The sequence below is a fragment of the Loxodonta africana genome, chromosome 14 (assembly GCF_030014295.1).
Source record: "Loxodonta africana isolate mLoxAfr1 chromosome 14, mLoxAfr1.hap2, whole genome shotgun sequence".
Lineage (NCBI taxonomy): Eukaryota > Metazoa > Chordata > Mammalia > Proboscidea > Elephantidae > Loxodonta > Loxodonta africana.
Genome location: NC_087355.1, coordinates 79,413,169 through 79,436,409, shown reverse-complemented (window position 1 = coordinate 79,436,409; position 23,241 = coordinate 79,413,169). Strand labels below are relative to the sequence as shown.

At 42.0% G+C, this 23,241-nt stretch overlaps 1 protein-coding gene across 8 annotated transcripts in view; it reads left to right on the top strand.

The window, feature by feature from the left end:
* The window catches only part of ASAP1 (ArfGAP with SH3 domain, ankyrin repeat and PH domain 1), a 360,432-nt gene that overhangs the window by 223,680 nt on the left and 113,511 nt on the right, over positions 1-23,241 (top strand). For all 8 annotated transcript variants that reach the window (XM_064268087.1, XM_064268086.1, XM_064268091.1 and 5 more), the window contains one exon: positions 8,158-8,303. In XM_064268087.1, the coding sequence (XP_064124157.1) occupies positions 8,158-8,303 (146 nt within the window). The remainder of the gene's footprint in view (positions 1-8,157; positions 8,304-23,241) is intronic.

Sequence of the window (23,241 nt, the reverse complement as noted above, 5' to 3'; positions counted from 1 at the left end):
TGGTGCAGTGGTTAAATGCTCAGCTGCTGAGAGGTTTGTGGTACAAACTCACCAGCCACTCCATGTGAGACAGATGCGGCAATCTGCTTCCATAAAGATTACAGCTTTGGAAACCCTATGAGGCAGCTCCGCTCTGTCCTGTGGGTTTGATATGAGTCAGAATCAACTCGAAGGCACATAACAGTAACAGACGTGTTTTATATGTAATTTATCTTCCCTTGGAAGGAATAAGGGATGTGCCCAAGGCCACATACCTAACAACCTAAATACTCCTGGTATCACAGTGGAGGCATCTGAATTAATGGTAAAATGCAGGACCCTGTTTTTTAATTATGCTTATTCGTAAGAATGAGGCACTGGTGGTTCAGTGGTAGAATTCTCGCCTTCCATGTGGGAGACCCCAGTTCAATCCCAGCCAGTGTACCTCCTGTGTAGCTACCACCCCTCTGTCGTTGGAGGCTTGTGTGTTGCTATGATGCTGAACAGGTTTCAGTGAAGCTTCCATTCTAAAATAGACTAGGAAGAAAGGCTTGGCAATCTACTTTGAAAATCAGCCAGTGAAAACCCTATCATTTGAGGTATATGGGGCTGCCATGAGTCAACGACGACACTTGGCTACCGTGGTGGTGGGTAGTCACACTGTGGGAGGCTGAAATAGGAGAGGAATCGATGGTCTCCTTTTGAGCTTTTCTTTGGGGCCTGATCTCAGAGCATTAAGATTATGTGGACAGCCATCAGCAAACCAAAGTGTCATGTGTAGTTCACTTGGCAGATAGGAATCCAAAGGGATGGATCCAGGAGAGAACATTTTTGTCTCTGCTCTAAAGGAGTGATGTTCAAGGGCTGTTTAAATGCCAAGCAATCGCCCTGTGGAACTCTGCAGGCATCTTTCCTTGGGCCTCTGTTAGTTAATGGCTTTGTCAGGGCTGCGGAAATGGGAGTGAGCATGCTGAGTTTCCTCGATGATGCCCCAGGGGCTGGGGCAGATTCTCGGGGAGGCTGTGCTGGAACCGTGAAAGAACAAACCCAAATTCAAAATGACCTTCAAAAAAGAGAGGAATGAATCATCCAGAGTGTCTTGAAGAAAGGCAATTAAAAAAGAAAAAAAAAAAACTATGCACAGGGCTCCCTGCCACCGAGGACTTTATCTCCCTTAATCTTTGCAACAGACCTGCACAATGAGTGGTGCTGGGAACAGATGAGGAAACTGAGGCTCGGGAACGTGAAAATAACTTGCTCATAATCAAGTAAATGTTGTGTCCAAGCTAATGTTGCCTCTAGAAAATAGTTTGGACTCTAAATCTAGCCCTCATTCCCCAATAACATGGTGTCTGTAAAATAAAGACCAGTAGCCTGCAGAGCTGCAGATGGACGATGCTGGCTGTATGGATCGTGTAGCAAAAACGATCTGTGTCCCAATCTGATGAAGAACAGGAATGAAAAGACAGGAAAACCGGTTGCCATCAGATCAGTTTTGACTCCTGGCAACCCCATGTGCTGCAGAAAAAAACTGCATTCCATAGGGTTTTCAGTGACTGATCTTTTAGAAGGAGATTGCCAAGTCTTTCTTCTGAGGCACCTGAGTGGATTCGAACTGCCAGCCTTTTTGGTTAATAGCTGAATGCTTAACTGTTTGTGCCACCCAGGGACTCCACAAAAGGAGGGCCGTGCTTTTAAAACCTTAACCTGCCTAGTTGTAGACTGAAGCTGGCGAGCTCTGGAGAGACCAAGGCCCCACTTAGTCCCTCTGTATCCCTAGACTAGGCACAAGAGGATGCTTCATAGATATATACCAGGTGAATGAGCCAAGTAGGGATCCTTTCCCCCAGACTTGATCCTTGTTAGGACATTCTAACTTTATAGCCTCTGATGGTCCCTTCTCCTCCTCAGGTTTTTTTAAAATTAAACATTGAATGTTGTGTTGTGTTAGGTGCCATCAAGTCGGTTCCAAGTCATAGCAGCCCTGTGTACAACAGAACAAAACACTGCCCTGTCCTGCACCATCCTCATGATCATTGTTATGCTTAAGCCCATTGTTGCAGCCCCATGTCAGTTCCTCTCATTGAGGGTCTTCTGCTTTTTTGCCGACCCTCTACTTTACAAAGCATGACGTGCTTTTCCAGGGACTGGTCCCCTCTGGTACCATGTCCAAAGTATGTGAGACGAAGTCTTGCCATCCAAATACTGAACAGATGTAATAAAAGAATATTTAAAAATGGTGTGATGAAGACATGTATACTCACCATCTAGTTTAAGAAAGCCTCTCCATCACCTTTCAAAGCCCCTGTGTTCCCCCTCCAGTCGCATTCTGCTTCCCTCCCTCTTAGAGTCAAGGACTTTCTGAGTTTTGTGTTTTCCATCTATTTGGTTTTTTTTTTTTTTATGTAGTTTTGTTATGGTTGTAGTCCCCAAGCAATACATAATACAAATGGAATCGCACTGCAGTGTTCTTCTGTGGCTTTTCCCCCCTCAGTGTGGTGTTCCTGAGAATCATTCACGTTGTTGAAGTATACCTATAAATTAATCTTCCCTGTGATGAAGTAGTTCATTGCATGAATACACCACTGTTGGTCCCTTCTAGTGTTGGACATTCCCCTCGTTCCCTTCCACTATTACAGAAGTGTCACTGTGAACTTTTTTTTACATGCATCCTGTACATATGAGCAAGAGTATCTCTAGGATATCTACCTCAGAGTGAAACTTGGAGCCCATAGAGCATGTTCATTTTCAACCAGAAAATGCCAAATTATTTTCTAGAGTGGTACCAGTTTACACTCTCACTTGCAGTAGATGAGAATTAACACACCACATCCTCACCAACGTGATATTCTTAGAGTTTTGAATTTTTGCCAATATAATGGGTGTTATGGATTGAATTGTGTCCCTCAAAATATGTGTCGTAAATCCTAACCTCTATGCCTGTGGTTATAACCCCATTTGAGAATGGGTTTGTCTTATGTTAACGAGGCAGGATTAGTGTAGGGTGTGTTTTGAGTCAATGTTTTTTAAGATATAAAAGAAATTAAGCAAGGGACAGAAGCAGAGATGGGGAAGAGAGATGCCAAACCACATGAAGATTGCCCAGGAGCAGAAGCTAGAAGAGACAAGGGTCTTCCTCCAGAGCCGCCAGAGAGAGAAAGCCTTCCCTTAGAGCCGGCACTCTGAATTTGGGCTTGTTGTAGGCTCCTAAACCGTGAGAAAGTACATTTCTGTTTGTTAAAGCCATCCACTTGTGGTGTATCTGTTATAGCACCACTAGATAGCTAAGAGAATGAATACGTGATGATATCTCTTTATGGTTTTAATTTCCATGATTCTCAATGTGTTAGCTATCTATTGCTGTATTTAGTGACTTAATACAGCAAACATTTATAGTCTCAGAGTTTCTGAGGGTCGGAAATCTGGGAGCAGCTTAACTGTGTTGTTCTGGCTCAGGGTCTCTTACAAGTTTGTAGTCAATATGCTGGCTGTGGCTGCAGTCATCCCAGGCTTGGCTGGGGTGGAGGATCACTTCCAGGAAGGCTCACTTAGCATGTGGCTCTCCACAGCCCACACTCAAGGGGAGAGGAGTTAGGCTCCAACTCTTCAAGAGAAGAGCATCAAAGAATTTGTGGACATTTAAAAACCACTACAACTGATGACATTGAGCATGTTTTCCTATGTTAATTACTGTTTGAATGTTATTCTCCTTAAAGCCCTATTAGATATTTTGCCTACTTTTCTATTGACTTTTTCTCTTTTTCTTAGTATTTTGTAAGAATTCTTAATGTATTCAGGATTATATTTTTTCATGAGCCCTATGTCTTCCTTATTCAATCTGTATGCTGAGCAAATAATCCGAGAAGCTGGACTATATGAAGAAGAAGGGGGCATCAGGATTGAAGGAAGACTTATTAACAACCAGCGTTATGCAGATGACACATCCTTGCTTGCTGAAAATGAAGAGGACTTGAAGCACTTACTGATCAAGATCAAAGACCATAGCATTCATTATGGATTACACCTCGGAAACACTGGTGACGTAGTGGTTAAGAACTATGGCTGCCAATCAAAAGGTCAGCAGTTTGAATCCACCAGGTGCTCCTTGGAAACACTTTGGGGCAGTTCTACTCTGTCCTTTTGGGTCGCTGTGAGTCAGAATTGACTCAACGGCAACGAGTCCCCGCCCACCACCACCACCACCACCACCATAGATCAAAAATCCTCACAACTGGACCAGTAAGCAGCAACATGATAAATAGAGAAAAGATTGAAGTTGTCAAGGATTTCATTTTATTTGGATCCACAATCAACAGCCATGGAAGCAGCAGTCAAGAAATCAGACGACACATTGTGTCGGGCAGATCCGCTGTAAAAGATCTCTTTAAAGTGTTAAAAAGCAAAGATCTCACCTTGAAGAGTAAGGTGCATCTGATCAGAGCCATGGTGTTTTCAATCACGTCATATGCATACTAAAGCTGGATGAATCGACGCCTTTAAATTGTGGTGTTGGCAAAGAATATTGAATATATATACCATGGACTGCCAGAAAAATGAACAAATCTGTCTTGGAAGAAGTACAACCAGAATGCTCTTTAGAACCAAGGATGGCAAGACTAGGTCTCATGTACTTTGGACATGTTATCAGGAGGAATTAGTCCCTGGAGAAGGATATCATGCTTGGTAAAGCAGAGGGTTAACAAAAAAGACAAAGACCGTCAGTGAGATGGATTGACACAGTGGCTGCAACAATGGGCTCAAGCATAACAACCATCATGAGGATGGCGCAGGACCGGGCAGTGTTTTATTCTGTTGTACATAGGGCTGTTGTGAGTCGGAAGTGACTTGATGGCACCTCACAGCATGTTTTGCAAATATTTACCTTCTGTTTGTGGTGTGGTAGTCATTTTGCTCTCCTTATACTATCTCTAGATGAACAGAACGTGTTTATTTCCCTATGTTTTTCCCCTCTTACTGGTCTCCGCTACACTCCTCTACCACTGGGCCTCCTCTCCCCGTGGCTCTTCTCCTGACTGGGAAGCTTTTCTGACCAGCTCAGTGGGTGGCCCCGTGCCCCCTGGCTGTGGAGGATGCTGTGGACAGCCATTTACTGTGCTGCCGCACCCCTGCCCTTTTCTCTCCCAGCTGGGGTGGTCTCCTGCACAGGTTGGTGCCAGGTTCTCCATGGCCGTGGACAAACCTCTCCCTTCTCCTGCTTGATCCCTGCCCACCCCAGGAGGCAGTGCCCTGAGGTAATTCCTCTCTGGAGTGAGAACAGATTCCCTAATTGGGAGCCAGAGTTTCCTTGGTGCCCACTCAAGCAAATGCTGGCCTCTACCCCGGATGCTTTATGGTGTTTTCTTTAGTACGCTGTTACCTGTTGCCTGGAATGTTCTTGCCTCAGTTCTCCTTTTTAAACAACTGAGCATTAAGTTTCTGCGTCAGAGTATTTATGGACATTAAAAACCACCACACCTGATGAGTTAGCTTCTCTCGTTAAACCTAACCTGCTCCGTCCAGGTTTTGTCCATGTGTTCATTTATCAAATATTAAATGGGTACCTATTATAGGCCATGTAAGTAAACAACATATTTTCATACAGAGGAAAGAAAATAGAGTCTTTGCTCCTGCCATGTAAATAAATCCATTGTAGACAGATTAAAGATTTAAATGTTAAAAAGTGAATAAAACTATGTAAACCAAGTATTAGAAGGTGTAGGAACATGCTTGAAATAAAATTAGAGCCCTTCGTCATTCTGTATAAACAGAAACATTACATTGAATTGAAACACGAAAACCAAAAATTAGAAGGGTTAGGAACGTAAGCAAGGCACCAAAAGCCGTTTAGGTGAAGATGGATGTATTTGACTACATATAATTTTAAGTTGTATGATTTAGTTGAAGTTAAAAGACAAGTGAGAGAGGATATTTGCCACACATATTACAGAACATTACTATCCCAGATATAAGGCAGGCCTGTTACAGATTGACAGGGAAAAGACAAGAAATGGAAAACTAAGCAGAGGATGTAAACAGGCAGAAAAGGAAATATTAATGGACAATAAAAGAAAAAATATTTTACAATACTCAGACTTAACTACAGTCAGGGATTTCACAAATCTGTGTGACAGTTAGAAAAGAACAATAACACCTTATGCTGCTGACACTATAGGGAACTAGGCCTGGGTTCAATTCCCAGCCAGTGCACCTCAGGCCCCTACCTGTCAGTGGAGGCTTGCGTGTTCAGCGGAGGTTTCTAGGCTAAGACGGACTAGGAAGAAGGGCCTGACATGATCTACTTCTGAAAAATCTGTCATTGAAAACCTGTCTGGATCGTAACAGTCCCATCCCATTGTGCAAGGGGTTACCAAGAGTTAAGGCTGACTCCAGGGCAGCTAACGCTATGCTATTCGCTGTTCACGTTGCTGCTGGGCACGGGAATTACTACAGCCTTTTTTGAGAGGAATGTGGCAACACAGAATTTGAAATGTTGTTCGCTTTCTCCCCCAGCAGCCCTGCATTTGCAAGCGTATATTTCCAGACTTAAAGTAGCTGAATGTCGGAGCTTGTGTGTGATAATAGTTATGGCAGCGCTGTTTTTCTGCAAAAAAGCTGCAAACAACCTGAAAGTCTCTCAGCTGGGGAATAGTTACAGAATTGTGGAGGAGCCTTGTATGAAATGTAATCAGTTAAGATAATTAATTAGATTTATTTGTATTGAATTTCATGACCTTTATTGGGAATCTTATATATAATATGATCCCATTTCAGTTTTCAAAAACTGAGGAAAGGGGTAAAGACCCCTGTATTTATTTGAGCGTGTGCGTCTGTGTGTTTTAGCAGAGAGAAAGCTTTCTTCGATACACTTCACATTATTAACTTATTTCAAGGAGGTGGGATTGGAGAAGAAGAAAGGAAATTGTAATTTTTATCTTCCTATACCTGTAATAGCATGTGAATTACATTTATAATTTTAAAAACAAATGGAACTAAATTTTTAAAAAGGGTTATTGGTGTTACAAAGTACGTATGGGGTAGTATAAAAAAAGTATCACTTTCCCCTTTATGCCAGCACTGTAATTTATGACATGTTATTGGAATTATAATTCATTGTATTTTATATGCCTGGCACATGGTCAATGCTAATTAAATATATTTGAAAGGAAGGAAAACTAACAAGAAGCTCAAAGTTGGGGGAGAATTCACTACACACACAAGTGTCTTACTGAGCGCTCACTATGTCCCAGGCCCGGTGCTAGGAACTAGATACGTTGTCGTTAGTTGCTCTAGAGTCAATTCCGGCTCGTGGTGACCCTATGCGAGCAGAGCAGAACTGCTCCATGGGGTTTTCAATCCTGTGTTTTGTTGTTATTAGGTGCCGTCGAGTCGGTTCCAACTCATAGTGACTGTATGTACAACAGAATGAAACACGGCCCAGCCCTGTGACATCCTCACAATCGTTGCTATGTTTGAGCCCATTGTTGGAGCCACTGTGTCAGTCCATCTCGTTGAGGGTCTTCCTGTAAGGTGTAGATATTAGCCTCATTTTATATATCAGAAAACCGGAGCTCAGGTAGGAAAAATTTATTCACAAATAGTGGATCTCTCGTGTGTCAGCTAGGTAGCAGACTAGTAAGGTAGCAGGTCCCAGGTGGTGAAAGCAGACTTCCAGCGTAGATCCGTCTGAGCCAGGCCTGCACGTTTTCCAGCAAGAGATGGTGTGTGAAAAGGTGTCTGACAAATGCTAATCCTCAGACCTGGTGTTTAGACAAAGAGAAAATTAAGGCTAGTGACAAAGAAACATGTTAGAACACATAGATTTTCTTGGCATTCCCAAGTTGATTTTCTAACAAGAATTTTCTCCTTGTTCCCTGATAATCATCGTTTCCTAGTTGCTTGAAAATGTGATGATAATTTGACACCTCGACCTGTGGGGAGTTGTGAGGATTAATTGGACTGAGGTAAATGCCATGAAATAGAAAGGAAAGACCTCTTCTCATAGACTGAGTTAGAACATTCAGTACATTGCTGACTACCTTCTGGGCTTGTTCGGTAAATAATTGATGCAGCTTCGCTTTGCTCTCCTTTGGAAGAGTTTCTCGTCATCAGTGTTCCACCTGACTCTCCATTGTGGCAAATAATAGCTCAGATTCATTCTTTCTTCCTTTTTTTTTTTAGACCATGTACAAAATGAAGAAAACTACGCACAAATTCTTGATAAGTTTGGAAGTAATTTTTTAAGTCGCGACAACCCAGATCTTGGCACTGCTTTTGTCAAGTTTTCCACTCTTACGAAGGAACTGTCCACACTGCTGAAAAATCTGGTAAGCTGTTTCATAAGGATTTTTCACAATTACAGCCTGAACAAGGTATAATGAAATCATGTAATGAGAACAATTTAATAATCTCCTCCCCAGCCCTCAGTTATGGGGTGGGTTTAAAAAAAAAAAAAAAAAAACCTTTTTAGTCATAGACCTCATAGATCTAAGTATGAAGTCCCATTGAAAGAAAATCCCATCATGCACTTCCTAGAATTTGTCCATTTGGCCCAGCTAACACCAGGGTAGTTTCATCAAAACCGAGAGAAACTGGTTAATTTGAGTTCTGTTCCATGTTCTAGCATCATTTTTTTTTTTTTTTTTTTAAATAACCATCAGCCAGTTTTGCTCTTTATTTGGCTAAAACAACGATGATGATTTCTATGTAAAACATACATTGGAAGTGTACATTATAAGTAAGTATTACTTTTTACTTGTGTGATGACGATAATGCATTTTGGTCCCTGGCTTACGAATAAGTAGCCCCCCAACAACTCTCCACATTTTTTTAACCCTCTTCCCTCCCCTCCAACCATGACAAAGGCTTTGCGATTAATTGTGGTTTCAGAAGTGGAGGACAGAAAGAATCCCTGAAAATTTGGGACACTAGAGGTGCTGACCCTATAGGTGTCATGGATTGAATTATGTCCACCCAAAAATGTGTATATCAATTTGGCCGGGCCATGATTCCCAGTATTGTGTGGTTTTGCTCCATTTTGTGATTGTAATTTTATGTTAAAGAGGATTAGGGTGGGATTGTAACAGCCTCGTCCAGGTCACATCCCTGATCCAGTGTGAGGGGAATTTCCCTGGGGTGTGGCCTTTTTATCTCTTGATAAAAAGGAAAGGGAAGTGAGCAGAGAAGGGGGACCTCATACCACCAAGAAACAAATACCAGGAGCTGAGTGAGTCATTTGGACCCGGGGTCCCCATGCGGAGAAGCTCCTACTCGTGGGGGAAGGTTGATGAGAAGGCTGACAGAAAGAGAAAGCCTTTCCCTGGAGCTGACGCCCTGAATTTGGACTTCTAGCCTACTAAAATAAATGTCTCTTTGTTAAAGACATCCACTTGTGGTATTTCTGTTATAGCAGCACTAGATGCCTAAGACAAAGGGGCAGACTCAGAGATGGGGAGTAGCGTTGTCTGGGCATCTCCGCATTTTGCCACACCACCGTCACGCTGTACTCCACTTAGTGGTGCACATTCAGCATAACACCACTTAGACTGGCCGCTTGGGTTTTTTTTTTTTTTTTTTTTTAAGGAAAGTATTTTTCTGAGAGTCAGTCAGACTTCAAGTGAAAAGTTTAATCAGGTCCCCTTTCTCTTAAGTTCCAAGAGATAAGGGTACCAGGAGGTTGAAAGGTGTCAAAGAAAAACTATTTATATTAAACTTTTCTTCAGAGTTAACTCTTCTTGGAAGAGGAGGAAGCGTGTCCTCCACATCCCCTCCCCCCGTCTCACTAGCACACCTTTGCCTCCTTTAAGGATCCAGGATCCAGGGTCAGCGGGCTTAGTAGAGTAATTGTATCAAATAGGCTTCTGTGGCCTTAGGTGGGAGCCTTGTCATAAATCCATTTGTTAAAAACAGCTAGCTTACAGATGAAATACATCCTATTTGAAAATGAAAACTACCTTTCTGCGATGTAGTAAAGTGAGTATTTGACCCAGCAGGGTATTCTTTTTTCTGTCATTCTAGATAAATGTATGTGCATGTCCATCTTCTGGCAATTTAATTCTAATTGGGGGTAAGAATTAGTCTTATTCACTAAATCATCTAATCTTAAAGAAAAAAAATTGTTAAAAATAGCAGCATTTTTTATTTTCAAAAATGTGAGAAAGGATCATTTGGACTTAGGACCTACGTATTCCTCAACTTTAGGTGTGTTTGACAAATTCGTGATATTTCTGTAAATCTTAGATTATTTAAATCTCTTTTATTCAGAAGAGAGCCCTCGTTTCTCCTTCCTCTGGGGATTGCCTGGCTTTTGCTTGTGCATTGCTGACAGTGTGTGGTGGGAAGAAAGGAAGTGAAACAAGCCTCTGACAATTTACTCTGGTGATAGCTGGTAAAAGGCTTGCTGGGGGAGGAAGTTCTGCTTTCCCTGAAGTACGTGTTTTCACGTGGATATCTTGCTAACCTTTGGTTCCCAGGAGACCAGATGCATTTAGCTTACATCAAGAGTCATCACCTTCAGCTTTCACCTAAAGCACAATAAAAAAATAAAAGAGTCACCCCCTCCAACTTTGACCTAAAGCACAATTAAAAAAAAAAAAAAAGTCGTTACCTCCAGGTTTCCTAGAGGAATCCATTTCTGCATCATTACAACTGTGTGTGCGTATGTGCCATACGCACAGGTCAGGGGCCACTCAGGAAGCATTCATTGTCTGAGTTTGTTTATCTGATACATTTGCTTATGTCAGTACAAACACAACTATTATTTATTGAATGTTTATAATGTATCGGGCAATGTGGTGGGTGATTTCCATGGATTATCTCAAATATTTAACACTTAAAACAATCTTAAAATTGTTATACCTAAAATCCAGATGAGAAAACTGAACACACTGAGATTATATAACCTGTTCAGTCACGCTGTTAGGAAGCAGACTTGAACCCCATTGTTCTATCTCAGAATCCATTGTCCTCGCAGCTCCACTCCACCTCTGCACCGTACGTTTGGTGGTTCTACCTACCTAACTAGAAGTGCCCTTCTACCAGACACCAGAAGCTGCAGGCCTTCTGTGTCTAAGAAGTCTAAGAAAGATCTAAAGGAAACTGCCAGAAGACCTAATTCATTTCATAAAAATAGAAGCAAAGCATTTCCCTTTGAAGGCAGTGTGGCATTCTTAATGAGAGAGCATGTCAAAGACTGTAGTCTAGCTTGGTTACTTAGGGAATGCTATTCTGGTTGAATAAAAAGGCAGGCCCAGGAGTTGATACAGCCTGAGAAGAGCCAGCTCGTTCCCTTTATTTTTAACCAGGAACGGAAGTGTGAACCAGACAGGTGGAGGGGGACATGCCTTGGAGCAGTGGCTCAGGGGAAGCTGAGTTCCCAGGGTGGGAGGGTTTCTGGAGCTGGTTGCTCCCTACAGTCCTGGCTAGTGAGTTCAGGGGAACCCTTCACTCTGATAAAGCTCTGAAACGCTCCCTTGGGAACAAGTATTTCTCAGAAGATTCCTGAAAATCCTCTTCTTGTAAGGTAGTGAAGGCTAGAAGCATTAATTAGTAGTTGATACAGTTAAAATTTAAGGAGTAAGGTAAAAGAAAGTACTTTTGGTATTTTAAGACTTTCTAAATCATATCCTCAATTCAACCAGCAGTGCCTCCTGTGTTCCATTTGTGCTAAGCAATGAAAAATGTAATCTTCTAATTAAGATTTTGCTTGTAAGGAGATAAAAAGAAAGGGTCGATTTGGGGCCAGCTTTTGACTGACTCCATATAGGGAATATTTTTATTGTTTGAGTTACCTGTAAGTGACTGGTATTGCAAGTGTAGTGTTAGTTTCTGAAGGGTGGTCCTGAAAAATACCAACCAAGTGATGGTGACCACTCAGCCACCGTTTAGATGTCTTTGGTTTTTTGTACCATCCGTCCTGCCCCTTCTTCTTCATTCCAACTTTTTCGTGATTATGGAAAGTATGATTATCAAGTGAGATGTTACAGGAAAACACTCAGTGGTGACACAGATGTGGTGTTAACATCCCTTAGGGTCAAAAAAAAAAAAAAAGTAGTCTTAATTACCCACCTTCTAACTCTTAACAGACGCCTGAGGACTGCAAAGAGCATTACACTTGAGACTGATTGATTGCTTTGTGAGCTCATACCAAAGCTGATGGACCAAGCCAGTTTTAAAGTAATTTGCTTTCCTTACTCACCCCTCCTGCCCCACCCAGCAATAGGAAATGGGCCTTGTCAAAAGTTGTGCTACCTCCTAATACAGGGTTAGAGAGGCTATGATGTGTAGATGGTAGGAGGAGTATCAGTTGTGGTCTCAGTCAGACCTGGAACCCCAGTTCCCAGTGTACTAGCTCTATAGCCTAGGGGAATCATGTAGCTTCTGTGAGGCTAGTTTTCTTCTCTGTAAAGAGAAATGTATCTATCTCACTGGTGGTGGTGGGACTTGAGGGAAATCACAGGAGTAAATTACTAAGCGCAGTACCTGACATGGAATTTGCTTCAATACAAGCTTTTATGTTACTTGCATGTTCTCATTGGATCTTTACAGTAGGTCCCAGCATAAGGGCCTAGCATCATGTTATCTCCCATTTTACAGATCAGCACACCAAATCTCCAAAAAATAACATTCCTGGTAAGTGGTGGAATTAGGGCTTGAACTCAAGATCTCTGACTTCAGACCACGCGCCGTTTCAGCAGTGCCATCCTTTGCGTGGTCACTGCTCCCAGAAGGTGAATAGCTGATTTCTTCCAGAAGTCAGTCTTCGTCATGTTTGAAGATATGTAGGGAATGGTGCCTCCTAGTGGTGAGAAGCCAGAGAAACGTGGACATGATCAATTTCATTGATGTTTTGTGTTTAGTAGATTTGTGGCATTGTTTTACATTCATGGACTTTGAATTTAAGGAGACCTGGGTAAAAATACTCAGCGACTTCATATCTTTGTGACTTTGGCAAGTTTCTGAAGTTCTCTGAACTTCGGTTTCTTCAGTTTTGTAAAATGGGATTAATAATACCTCCTTGAAGTGTTTGTTCATGATTCATTCAAATACTTGTTGAGATTGTACGTGAGCACTGTGGTTAGGCAGTAAGAACACAGCATGGCCCCTGACCCCTTGGAGCTTACATTCTAGTGGAGTTGGCTGTGAGGTTTAGAAATAATTTATATGAAGCACCTACCATAGCATCTGGATCACAGTATATGCTTGGCAGATAGTGGCAATTATTTTTAATAATGACAAATATTTCTTTAGTTGACTTAGCAGTCTCTGAGAACTCATCTTCTTCTAGTGAAAGATGCCTTCCTAATCAAAGCCACCTCCAGGCATAACAAACTTTATTTGTTGTTCCTGGGACGTAGGGCTTCCATGCCTTTACACAGTCCTGCCTTCTACCTGCCCTTTAGCAGTTCATGTATTAATGATGCTTTCTTTCTTTACGATGTAGCTTCCTTGTTTTAGGGAAAAAAGGCAGGAAGCTCTTGAATTTCAGCCTTTTCTAAGTGTTTTTTGTTGTTCATTGGATTAAATATACAGCATCAAAGTTATGTCCAACTTTTTACTTTTAACCATTGCAAGGCAAGCGGTAAAATCCCTGCTGGCTAAACAGTTCTCTGTCTACACCGTTTCCAGCATCAGTTTCCTGTGATCCTGGCAAAGAAGTTAAGGACTCAGCCAAGAATTGCATCCATTTAATTCCCCAGCCACAAAATGGGGACAGGAAAGGAGTAACTGGTGGCTTCAAGTTAGAGATTTTCAACAGGAGTGGAGAGGCATTTCAAAGCCAGGTCCCTTCAGAAGCTCTCCTGTGGCACCAGGTTTAGAAAATATATGTAAAATCTCTTTTAAAATACTAGGAGGTGCCCACCAGGACTCTCCATACATCTGGTTCCTTCGCCTCCCTGAGCTTCTGGACTGTTCTAAAGCTTGCATAAGAGCCAAAGTCTCATTTAACAGTTAGAGGGCAGTTACTGCTTCAGAGCTGTTGAAGCGGAGCAAGATTTCTCCAGCCACATAGCATTTCCTGTTTGCAATCTCTGACTGCAGGGTGTTGTGGTTTGGGCTAAGGGTTGTTTTGTTTTTTTAATTTTTCTGCCTTTTTTTTTCCCCTCTGATGAAAATAGTTGGTAATGTGCAGATTGGATCTAGATTTATAGCAAACAGATTATTTTTCAAATTCTTTGGAATATTGAAAAGCATGGAGAGCACGCATATGCTCACTGGTGAATTGGTAGCTCCTGGGTGCCCTAGATTATATAATACATTAAAAACCTCATCTTTTTGCAAAATGGTAATCCATAATTGCGAGGTTTCAGTGTTTGATCTGCCAGACATCCTCTCATGCCCTGATAAGCTTCATTGCCAATTAAATCGTGGGGCATTTCATGAGCTGAGATCCGTCCATGTGGGTGGGTAGGACAGGGGAAGGGTTTTCTTTTCCTTTGCTGTTATAAAAGTCATACATGTTTATTATAAATTGTTCAGAAAATATGTAAAGTCTCTAATAAGAAAATAAAGATCACCACATAATTCTAACTTCTGACTCTTACTATTTAAGAGTATAGTATGTCCTTTGAAACAATTACATAGGTTTATATGTGCGAACGGTTGGGCATTTAGCTACTGGCTGCAAGGCTGGCAGTTCAAACCCATCCAGAGGTGCCGTGGAAGACAGGCCTGGTGATCTGCTTCCACAGAGTCACAGCCTCAGAAACCCTACGCAGCAGTTCTGCTCTGCATGTGTGGGGTCGCCATGAGTTATAATTGACTCAATGGCACCTAACAACAACAAATACATGGATAGTGACAATTACCAAAAAAAAAGGTGATCTTCCAGGTTCACAGGCTCGTATCCAAAATCCACAGGGTTAGATGTGTTTCGCAATTTAGAGTTATAACAGAGTTCTGACAGGTGGTAGGGCACATATACCAGTATGGTATGTAACTTCCGCCAGGGGCTTCTCATGCAGGTCCTCATAGCCACACACAGTCTTTTGTCTGCAGAGAAATGTGTGAATACTCAGATGAAGGCTATGAAAAAAAAAAAAAAAAGGCTATGAAGAGTGTCAGAATTTGCCACCGAGTGAATTAGGGTCAGGCCAGCTTTTGCTGCCAAATGAATTAAAAAAAAACAAAACAAAACTAGACTATAACCGAGTCCCTATATAGACTTTGAATTTTTCATTCATCAGTACAGGTATATCTTTCCTAAAACCAACATACAGACATCCTGATATACTCCAGGCTGAATTTTTAAATGGTATGTTTTTACTTGGGCTTTTTTTTTTTTTTTTTTTTAGGATTTATATTGAGCATGTTTTAAATGGGAAGTTCAAATAATGCTTTAAAGTAGGATCGAATTTTCAACTTGTAAAGTTTGCGTTCCGTGAATAACATTTTTCATTTAAAATGTGTGTCTGTGTGTGTGTGGTATGTGCATGTGGTCGCCAAGGGTTACTCCTCCTGAAACAGACTCACAGAGCAGCATTTTGATGCTACCATTTTGACGTTTTTGTTTTAAGGCAGTGGGTCTTTGCCTGGGGCAGGAATGTGCCGCTGAGGGGCATGTGAAATGTGTGGGGTGTGTTTTGGCTGTCATAATGGCTAGAGGGAGGTACTGGTGTTGGGAGGTGGGGCAGAGATGTTCACAGTGCCACAGGATCCAAGACAGTTCCATACAAGAATTATCCCTCACAGAATGTCCGTAGCTCCCTACTGAGGAGTGCTCTGCTGTCTTCAGGCTCTTTCCTTCTATTTCCAGAAAAAAAAAACAAACCTGTTGCTGTTGAGTCCATTGCAACTCATAGCAACCCCACGTGTTACGGAATAGAACTACTCCATAGGATGTTCTTGGTTGTAATCTTTACGGAAGCAGATTGCCAGGCTTTTCTTTGGTGGCACCACAGGGTAGGTTCAAACCTTTCAGTTAGCAGTTCAGTGCAAACCTTTTACACCACCACATGAAATGACTTACCCGTGGTCACACATATTTTTAGAAAAATATTCCAACCAGTTATTTTTCACACCCATTAAAGCACAGAGGAAGAGAAAGGGGTTTGTGAGACAGAAAAGGAAGAAAGACAAAGTAGAGAAAACGGTTGCTCATTAGAGGAGAGGATTACGTTAGCCATAAGAGAGGACTCCTGAATGTCAAGGGATAAAATTCTGAAATGGGGCAGAGGAGATTACTGTGAGGTTTCCAGCAGCCATGCTGGGCCCAGTGCAGCTGGCTCCCTTTTGTCTGGAAATGGTGGTATTAGAAGAGTGTGAGGCACCTTTCCCTATGAGTTTTCTTTGAAACACAAACCCTGTGTCATGTTCTTTGACAGAAAAGTTCTGATTTCAAAATGAATTGAGAAATATTACATATTATATCCTCCCATACCCTACCATCAAGCCTTGGAGATTTACAGTACACATTTGTATATTAAAGGCCTTGAAGCATACCACAGTAAAGAAACATGTTGGATTCAGTGCTGTCCTAACATAGTAGACAATAGACCTTTTTGTTACTGTATAAAACATGGAGCCCTGGTGGCACAGTGGTTAAAGTACTTGGCTGCTAGCCAGAAGGTCAGCAGTTTGAAGCCACTAGCCACTCCATGGGAGAAAGATGTGGTAGTCTGTTTCTGTAAAGATTACAGCCTTGGAAACCCTATGGGGCAGTTCTGCTCAGCCCTACAGGGTCCCCATGAGTTGGAATCAACTCTAAGGCAGTGGACAGGAATAAAACATTAACATTCACGGAACCCACTTTGGGAAATGCTGATTTAGCTATGGTTGTGTATGAAGAGAGGCTGGATCAGTTGAGATGTTTGTTTTTTGTTTTTACTCCTTTTCGCTTTTTGAATTCCATGTCACTTCTAGAATTTTATTTGTATTTTAATATGTAAATTCTGATCATTTTAAGCTGGCCCCTTCTTTACACTTAACCATTTCTTTTTATTTCAAATTATGCCTTTTGGTGGCCTTTGTATCTTTAGGTTTAAACATGAATAAACAGCCTACTGATTCATTCTGAAACTAGTAGTATCTTACTACATCTTCCACTAAAAACATCATGAACCTTTTAATCTCTTTATTGCCTAGCAGTGTTAAGCAATTGGAAGTTTAGGGAGTTGGCAAACGTAGCCTGACTCTGAGGTCAGATATAACTGAGTTCGAAGCTCCGCTCCGTCACCTCCCGAGCTAGGTCACCAGAGGTGGTTTCCTTCATTCATTCATCCAGAAAACGGGCATCACCGAAGAGGGGCCCTTGAGCCGAACTATAAATAATTAACAGATATTTATGAAACTCTTATTTATTAGGCTAGCAAAGGCTGTTTTCCCTAATAGAAAAGTGTTAATTTTATAGGGAAAGACAGGGATGGGACTTGGACTAGATTTAAATGACTCCCTGCTTTTGATTGCTCACAAGTAGAGAAAACTTGTTTGGTTTTCTGGCAGCAATTGGCATCACAGGTCTAAGGTCTACATTTCATTTCTGCCAGGGTGGTCTTGAAATATGGCAACCGACAGATGTTGAACATCACAGCCACCGCTTAGATGAATTCTTTGAATTCTGACATTTTCGATGAGGAGCAAGTGAAAGGAGTCTTTAAACATGAAGACATGTACCAGGTGGAGTAGGGCAGTCCGGGCAGAGGGAGCAACAGGCGCCTCTGATTCCTTATCTGTTAAGTGGGGACAGTAGTGTCTACTGTGAGGCATTACCCTGTCCTCCCAGTACACGGGCCCAGTGCAGCCAGCTCCCTCGTGTCTAGGAATGGCAGGACTGGAAGAGTGTGAGGTCCCTTTCCTTAAGAGTTGTATGTATGTGCTTGTATGTATTTATTAGAGTTTTTCATTGTGTTGGGAAAGTGTTTACTGGTGTAGAAGTTGGTTGTTGCACTACGTATCGTAATGTGTGATAAAGATGTTTAATGAAGGCAAAGAAAATATGATTTGTTTTAACTTACAGTATGGCTTTCTTCTAGTTTAAACACCAAATTATAGATGACATGCATAGAAATGAAATTAGACGTCTGAAAGTTGATGGTGAACTAAGTCATTATCATTTCAAGCACAGTAAAGAAACCCTTAGAGTCAGGATGTCTTTTCCAAACCAGGGCCTAGCTATATATGGTTTTTCGCGTTGGCTTTTTCATTTGTCTTGGACTTATAAATCTTAGCTACTCCCCTTTCCATATAATTACCCTCAAATGAAATCAGATGCTGCACATACCGCCAAGGCAGATAGTGCTCACATTTTCATTCTTGATGTTGGAGATGATGTTAAATCTAACCCACCATTTACTTAAATTGAATTAGACAAACTATAACTGCATTTTTTTAAGGTAAAGAATTCTGCTATTCCCTGAGACTCCTGTACCTCCCCATTTTTCTCTGTAACACTGTGCTGCTCAGTCTTGTCAGTTCCTCATGTCTTTAGCAAATTGGTGTAATTTAGTTTGTGCTTTTCCTCGGGCCTTGTCCAGATCTCCCAGGGCTGTCTGCCCGTCCCAGTCACTCATCTTTGTTCCGTCTTCGTGGTAGTTATGCCTCAGACCTTACACAAGTGAGGCCTTCTCTAAAGGAACTTTGGTTTTTTTCTACTTTGGGGAGTGCTTCTTCCAAGGCGGTAGTTCCCAGCTTGACCACGTACCTAGCTCACCTGGAGAGCTTGATAGAACACAGACTGTTGGGCCCCACCCTCACAGTGTCTGATTAATTAGTTTTGGGTTAGGGCCCAGGAATTTGCATTCCTAACAAGCTTCCAGCGTTGCTGGCATTGCTGGTCCGGGAACCACACTTTGCAAACCACTAGTCAGAGAGGATTGTTATTTTGAACAGAGATCCAGAATTCCTTACTGTTACAGAAAAGCTACAATTTTCTCCCTCCACATTCTTAACTGATTATTATTCTTATATCTGACGTCTAGGTTTTATCTTATACTAATAGATAATCGAAGACGCTGAATGAGCAGTACGGTGCTGGTTGATTATATTGCCCTCTTGTGTTTCTGTGCCATATTTCTTTTTAATGACTTTTCGAATACAAAAATACCAGTTCATTGTTAAAAACTTGGGAAATGCAGGGGGGAGAAAAAGTAAAATTAAAATTACCAGTAACCCTACAGCCCACTGTTAAGGGATTGATACATATCCTTCTAACCTCTTTCTACTTAGACATACATCTTTTTTTCTTGACGTGTTTTTTTTTTGTTTTTAAGTCATGTCATTTTTTAATAACATTGGGTTCATAATGCACTGCTGTTATATAACTGGTTTTTCACTTAGCTATGTATCTTAATTTTTTTTTTTGCAAAATATCCTAAGAGAATATTTTCCACAGTTTTTGTAGCCTGAGAATCTTTTTGTTCGGTGGAAGCTTGCAGCCCACTGATACAGAGCTGCCCTGGTTGAAGTAGGGCAGGGAGCCTGGGGCCTATTTTCCATCCCCAGTGGCAGACCCTAAGGAGGGGATGTAGGCACAATGGATAAAGTGCTCGGCTGCTAACCGAAAGGTCGGCGGCTCAAACCCACCAGCCATTCTGCGGAAGAAAGATGTGGCAGTCTGCGTCTGCAAAGATTGCAGCCGTGGAAGCCCTCTGGGGCAGCTGTCTGCCCTGCAGTGTCGCTGTGAGTCAGAATCAACTCAACAGCAATGGATTTGTGTTCTGGTTTTTTGTTTGGCCCCTAACCTTCGGTTTTAACAGTTGTATCGGATGCCCTCTTAGGGTTGCACCGTAATCTACTTACCTGGTGACCTATTTGGAACATTCCCAGTTTCCATTTCACTCATTTTTTAAAATAATAATAGGGAGCATGAAATCTCTGAACATGCCCACGATTGTATATTATCTAGATACTGCCTGAAAACCATTCATAATACTGTCACATCCCCTTCCTTCGCTGCTGCGTAAGAGTCATGAGGAAACGGGAAAAGCTGCCTGTAGTGCGAGGCCCTGGTAGTCATAGTCACTTCCCTGCTCAGGTCAATATAAGACGCTCACTTTCTTGAGACATGTCAGACTTTTTCAAGAGGTTGCGTTTACAGGCCCTTTGTTTTATAGTGGACATTATGGACTATACCAGAAAACTTAGGATTGTGATGGGAGTTATGAATTGACGCTTCTAACTTCCAGTTTTGCTATAGAATTGTTTAGTTGCTGTTTTTATGTGATACTTTGTTGGCTGGAGGGCCAGGGCTGCCCTTCTGCTCTTGAAGCAGTTTGAGCATCTCCCCGTAGCTGCTTAACCAGTTGGTCTGGACTTTTTTCAGCTGTGTTTAACTGTATCTCAGTTCCTTATTTTAAGCTCTGAGAATATAACTGGAAGGTATTTTTAGAGACCTTAGAGGAATTCCTGGGTGTTGGCAGTTTGAACCACCCCGAGGTGCCTCAGGAAGAAAGGCCTGGCAGTCTGCTTTTGAAGGGTCACAGCCATGACAATTTGTGGAGCAGTTCTACTCTGAAATAACGTGGGGTCCCCATCAGTCAGAGTCGACTCATGGCAGCTGGTTAGAGATCTCTCATTTTTTTGGTGGTTGAGACGAGAAGTGTCCTGGTCAAACTTACACAGCCAGCCAAAGGCATTTTCAAGTCTAGAACAGGTCTCCTACCTCTGTCCTTCCCCAGTCATCAGACAAAGCCTGGTGGCTATTGAACAGACCTTAACCTTGGTCTGTCACCCCAGCCATATCTTGGGAGCAGGTCTAACCCTTCTTTCCCTCTCCTGAATCTTACCCTTGCCCATCCTATTCTGATGCTGAGCACTCCAGGAAGACCAAAACTGGTTGAGACTCTGGAGCAGTTCTGGGTCTCAGAAAACAGTTCTTCTGATTTGGAGAAGCATTGGTTTGTGCATCCATTTACTCAGTGAACATTTTACAGGGTATCTATAGCATGTCTGCATTGTGCTAGGGGCGTGATGTGGCACCAAAACCAAACCCTTTGCTTTTGAGACGATTCTGACTCATAGCAACCCTGTACTGCAGAGTAGAACTGCCCCATAGAGTTTTCAAGGAGCAGCTAATAGATTCAAACTGCCAGCCTTTTGGTTAGCAGCAATAGTTCTTAACCACTATGCCACCAGGACTCTGATGATGTGGGACAGTGGTAGGCAAAACAGTCATAGCCCTACCTTGAAGGAGGTTTGCTCTAGATGATAAAGAAATAAGAAGTGATTGTAAAATCATTGTGAAAGCGAGCATATTCTGCCACTGATTGAGACTAACAGGAGCTAGGGAGAAGAGATGTATTTAGAATGGTCAAGGCCACACTGAGGAAGTGATTTGAGACTGGAAGACTCTCTGAAGATAGCCAGAGGAAGAGTGTTCCAGCTAGCTGATGGAAGAGCACATGTGAAGGAGAGAGCTCCGTGGTTCCCAAGGCTGAAAGAAGGCTGGCGTGAGGGAAGTGTAGCGGGAATGGTGGAGGGCCTTGAGACTGGTTGGCTGGCCAGACCTAGACTGGAAGGGTGGATTGGAATCAAGTTCGGTGGGAAGCCATTGATGGATTTTGAGCAGCAGAGTGATATGATCTGATCATCACTTTAAAAGATCATTCTAATCACCACTGAATTTTCTACTCAGGGCCACAATAGCTGCATCTCGTGATTGAAAGGGAGAAAAACGTGAAACAGAACTTCAGATTCTTAACAGATCCAGACTCACTGGACCCATTGAGACAGGAGGAATCCCCAAGACTATTGTCCTGAGATACTCTTTGTATCTTGAACCAAAACTACCCTCTGAAGTCACCTTTTAGATAAACAGCAGGTCAGCTTATAAAGAATATTACCCTGGGGTACTATGCTGTTTTTTCTTTTAAAAAATCATCTATATGTGACAGAATGATCAACAGTTAGTTTAAAGCGTAGCCGAGAAGGTTGAGGGCCAGTGAGACTAGGTTAATGGGAAGAGAACATCTAGGACAGAAATGATTGAGAACAAGTCGCTGGGTCGGTTTATGTCGGTTCTAACTCCTGCTGAGAATTAGCATTTCTAACAAGTTGGCAAATGGTGCTAATGTTGCTGGTTAGGGGCAAATTCTGAGAACCACTAATAGAGCAGTGTTCTCAAAATTTATTATACATAGGAATCACCTGGGGATCTTATTAAAATGTAGATTCGGATTCAGTATATCTGGGGTGGAAATACAGATTCTCAGCAGGGGTTCAAAACCCAAGGAAGCCCTGTAATGTTGATACAATGTGAAGAATGTAATCAGTGTCACTGAACAATATGTGTATAAATTTTGTTCAGTGGGAGCCTGTTATACTGTGTATAATTGAATCAGAAATACAATAAAATATTATTTAAAAAAAATCACTAAGCATGACACAGGAAATGAGAATGGCCTATGGAATCAGAATGTGAAAACCTTAATTAAGTACCTGACCGTCAGCTTTACTCACTGTTTGACCTTGGACAAGTTACTTAACCTCTCTGATCATGTGTCCTCATTAATGATGGAGACAAAGACTTCTGCAGAGTTGTTGTGTGCAGTAACTTTAGGTAACATGTTAAGAACTTAGCGCCCTCCATCACTGTAACAGTCAGTCAAACTCAGGCTGCTCTGCCTAGAACGCAGGCTAACGGGTCCATTATCTAACAGTTACAGACACTGCCTTGCAGAATGAAATACAAAAAACTGACAAGAACTTTGAGACTTACAAATGGAGAGAATGTGCTGGGATGTGAAGGGCCTTTAAGAGCCTCCCCCCACCTCAAAATATCTATTTCAGGTCCTGAAATGCTGTCGTCATAGTTCTTTCCCCCACCACTGGTGCTGAGCTTTTCAAGTATAAAGAATCCTATTAAAAAGAATAAATAAACCCTAGCTACATTTCATTAAGAGTCTTTGTGGTGCCTGACATTTTGTATACATTTCACCTACTGACTATATCTCAGTTAATGTTGTCTGTGAAGTTGGCCTTACCATTCCCACTTTACAGGTGAGAAGAAAGTGACTTGCCCAAACACACACTCATCTAAGTAGATGTCACCTGCTTGGTGGCGCAGTGGTTAAGAGTTCAGCTGGTGGCTGCTACCAAAAAAGATTGGCAGTTCAAATCCACTAGCTGCTCCTTGGAAACCCTACGGGGGTGCATTCTACTCTGTCCTCTAGGGTCACTATGAGTCGGAATCCACTTGACGGCAACCGGTTTGGTTTTGGTTTACCATGCTGCGGTTTACCGTGTTGCGTTGGACCCCCTGAGTACTGGGCATTTGGGCAGCTGTGAAGGGTAAACTATTCCACATCCCTGAGCAGGGGGTTGGGAACGTTT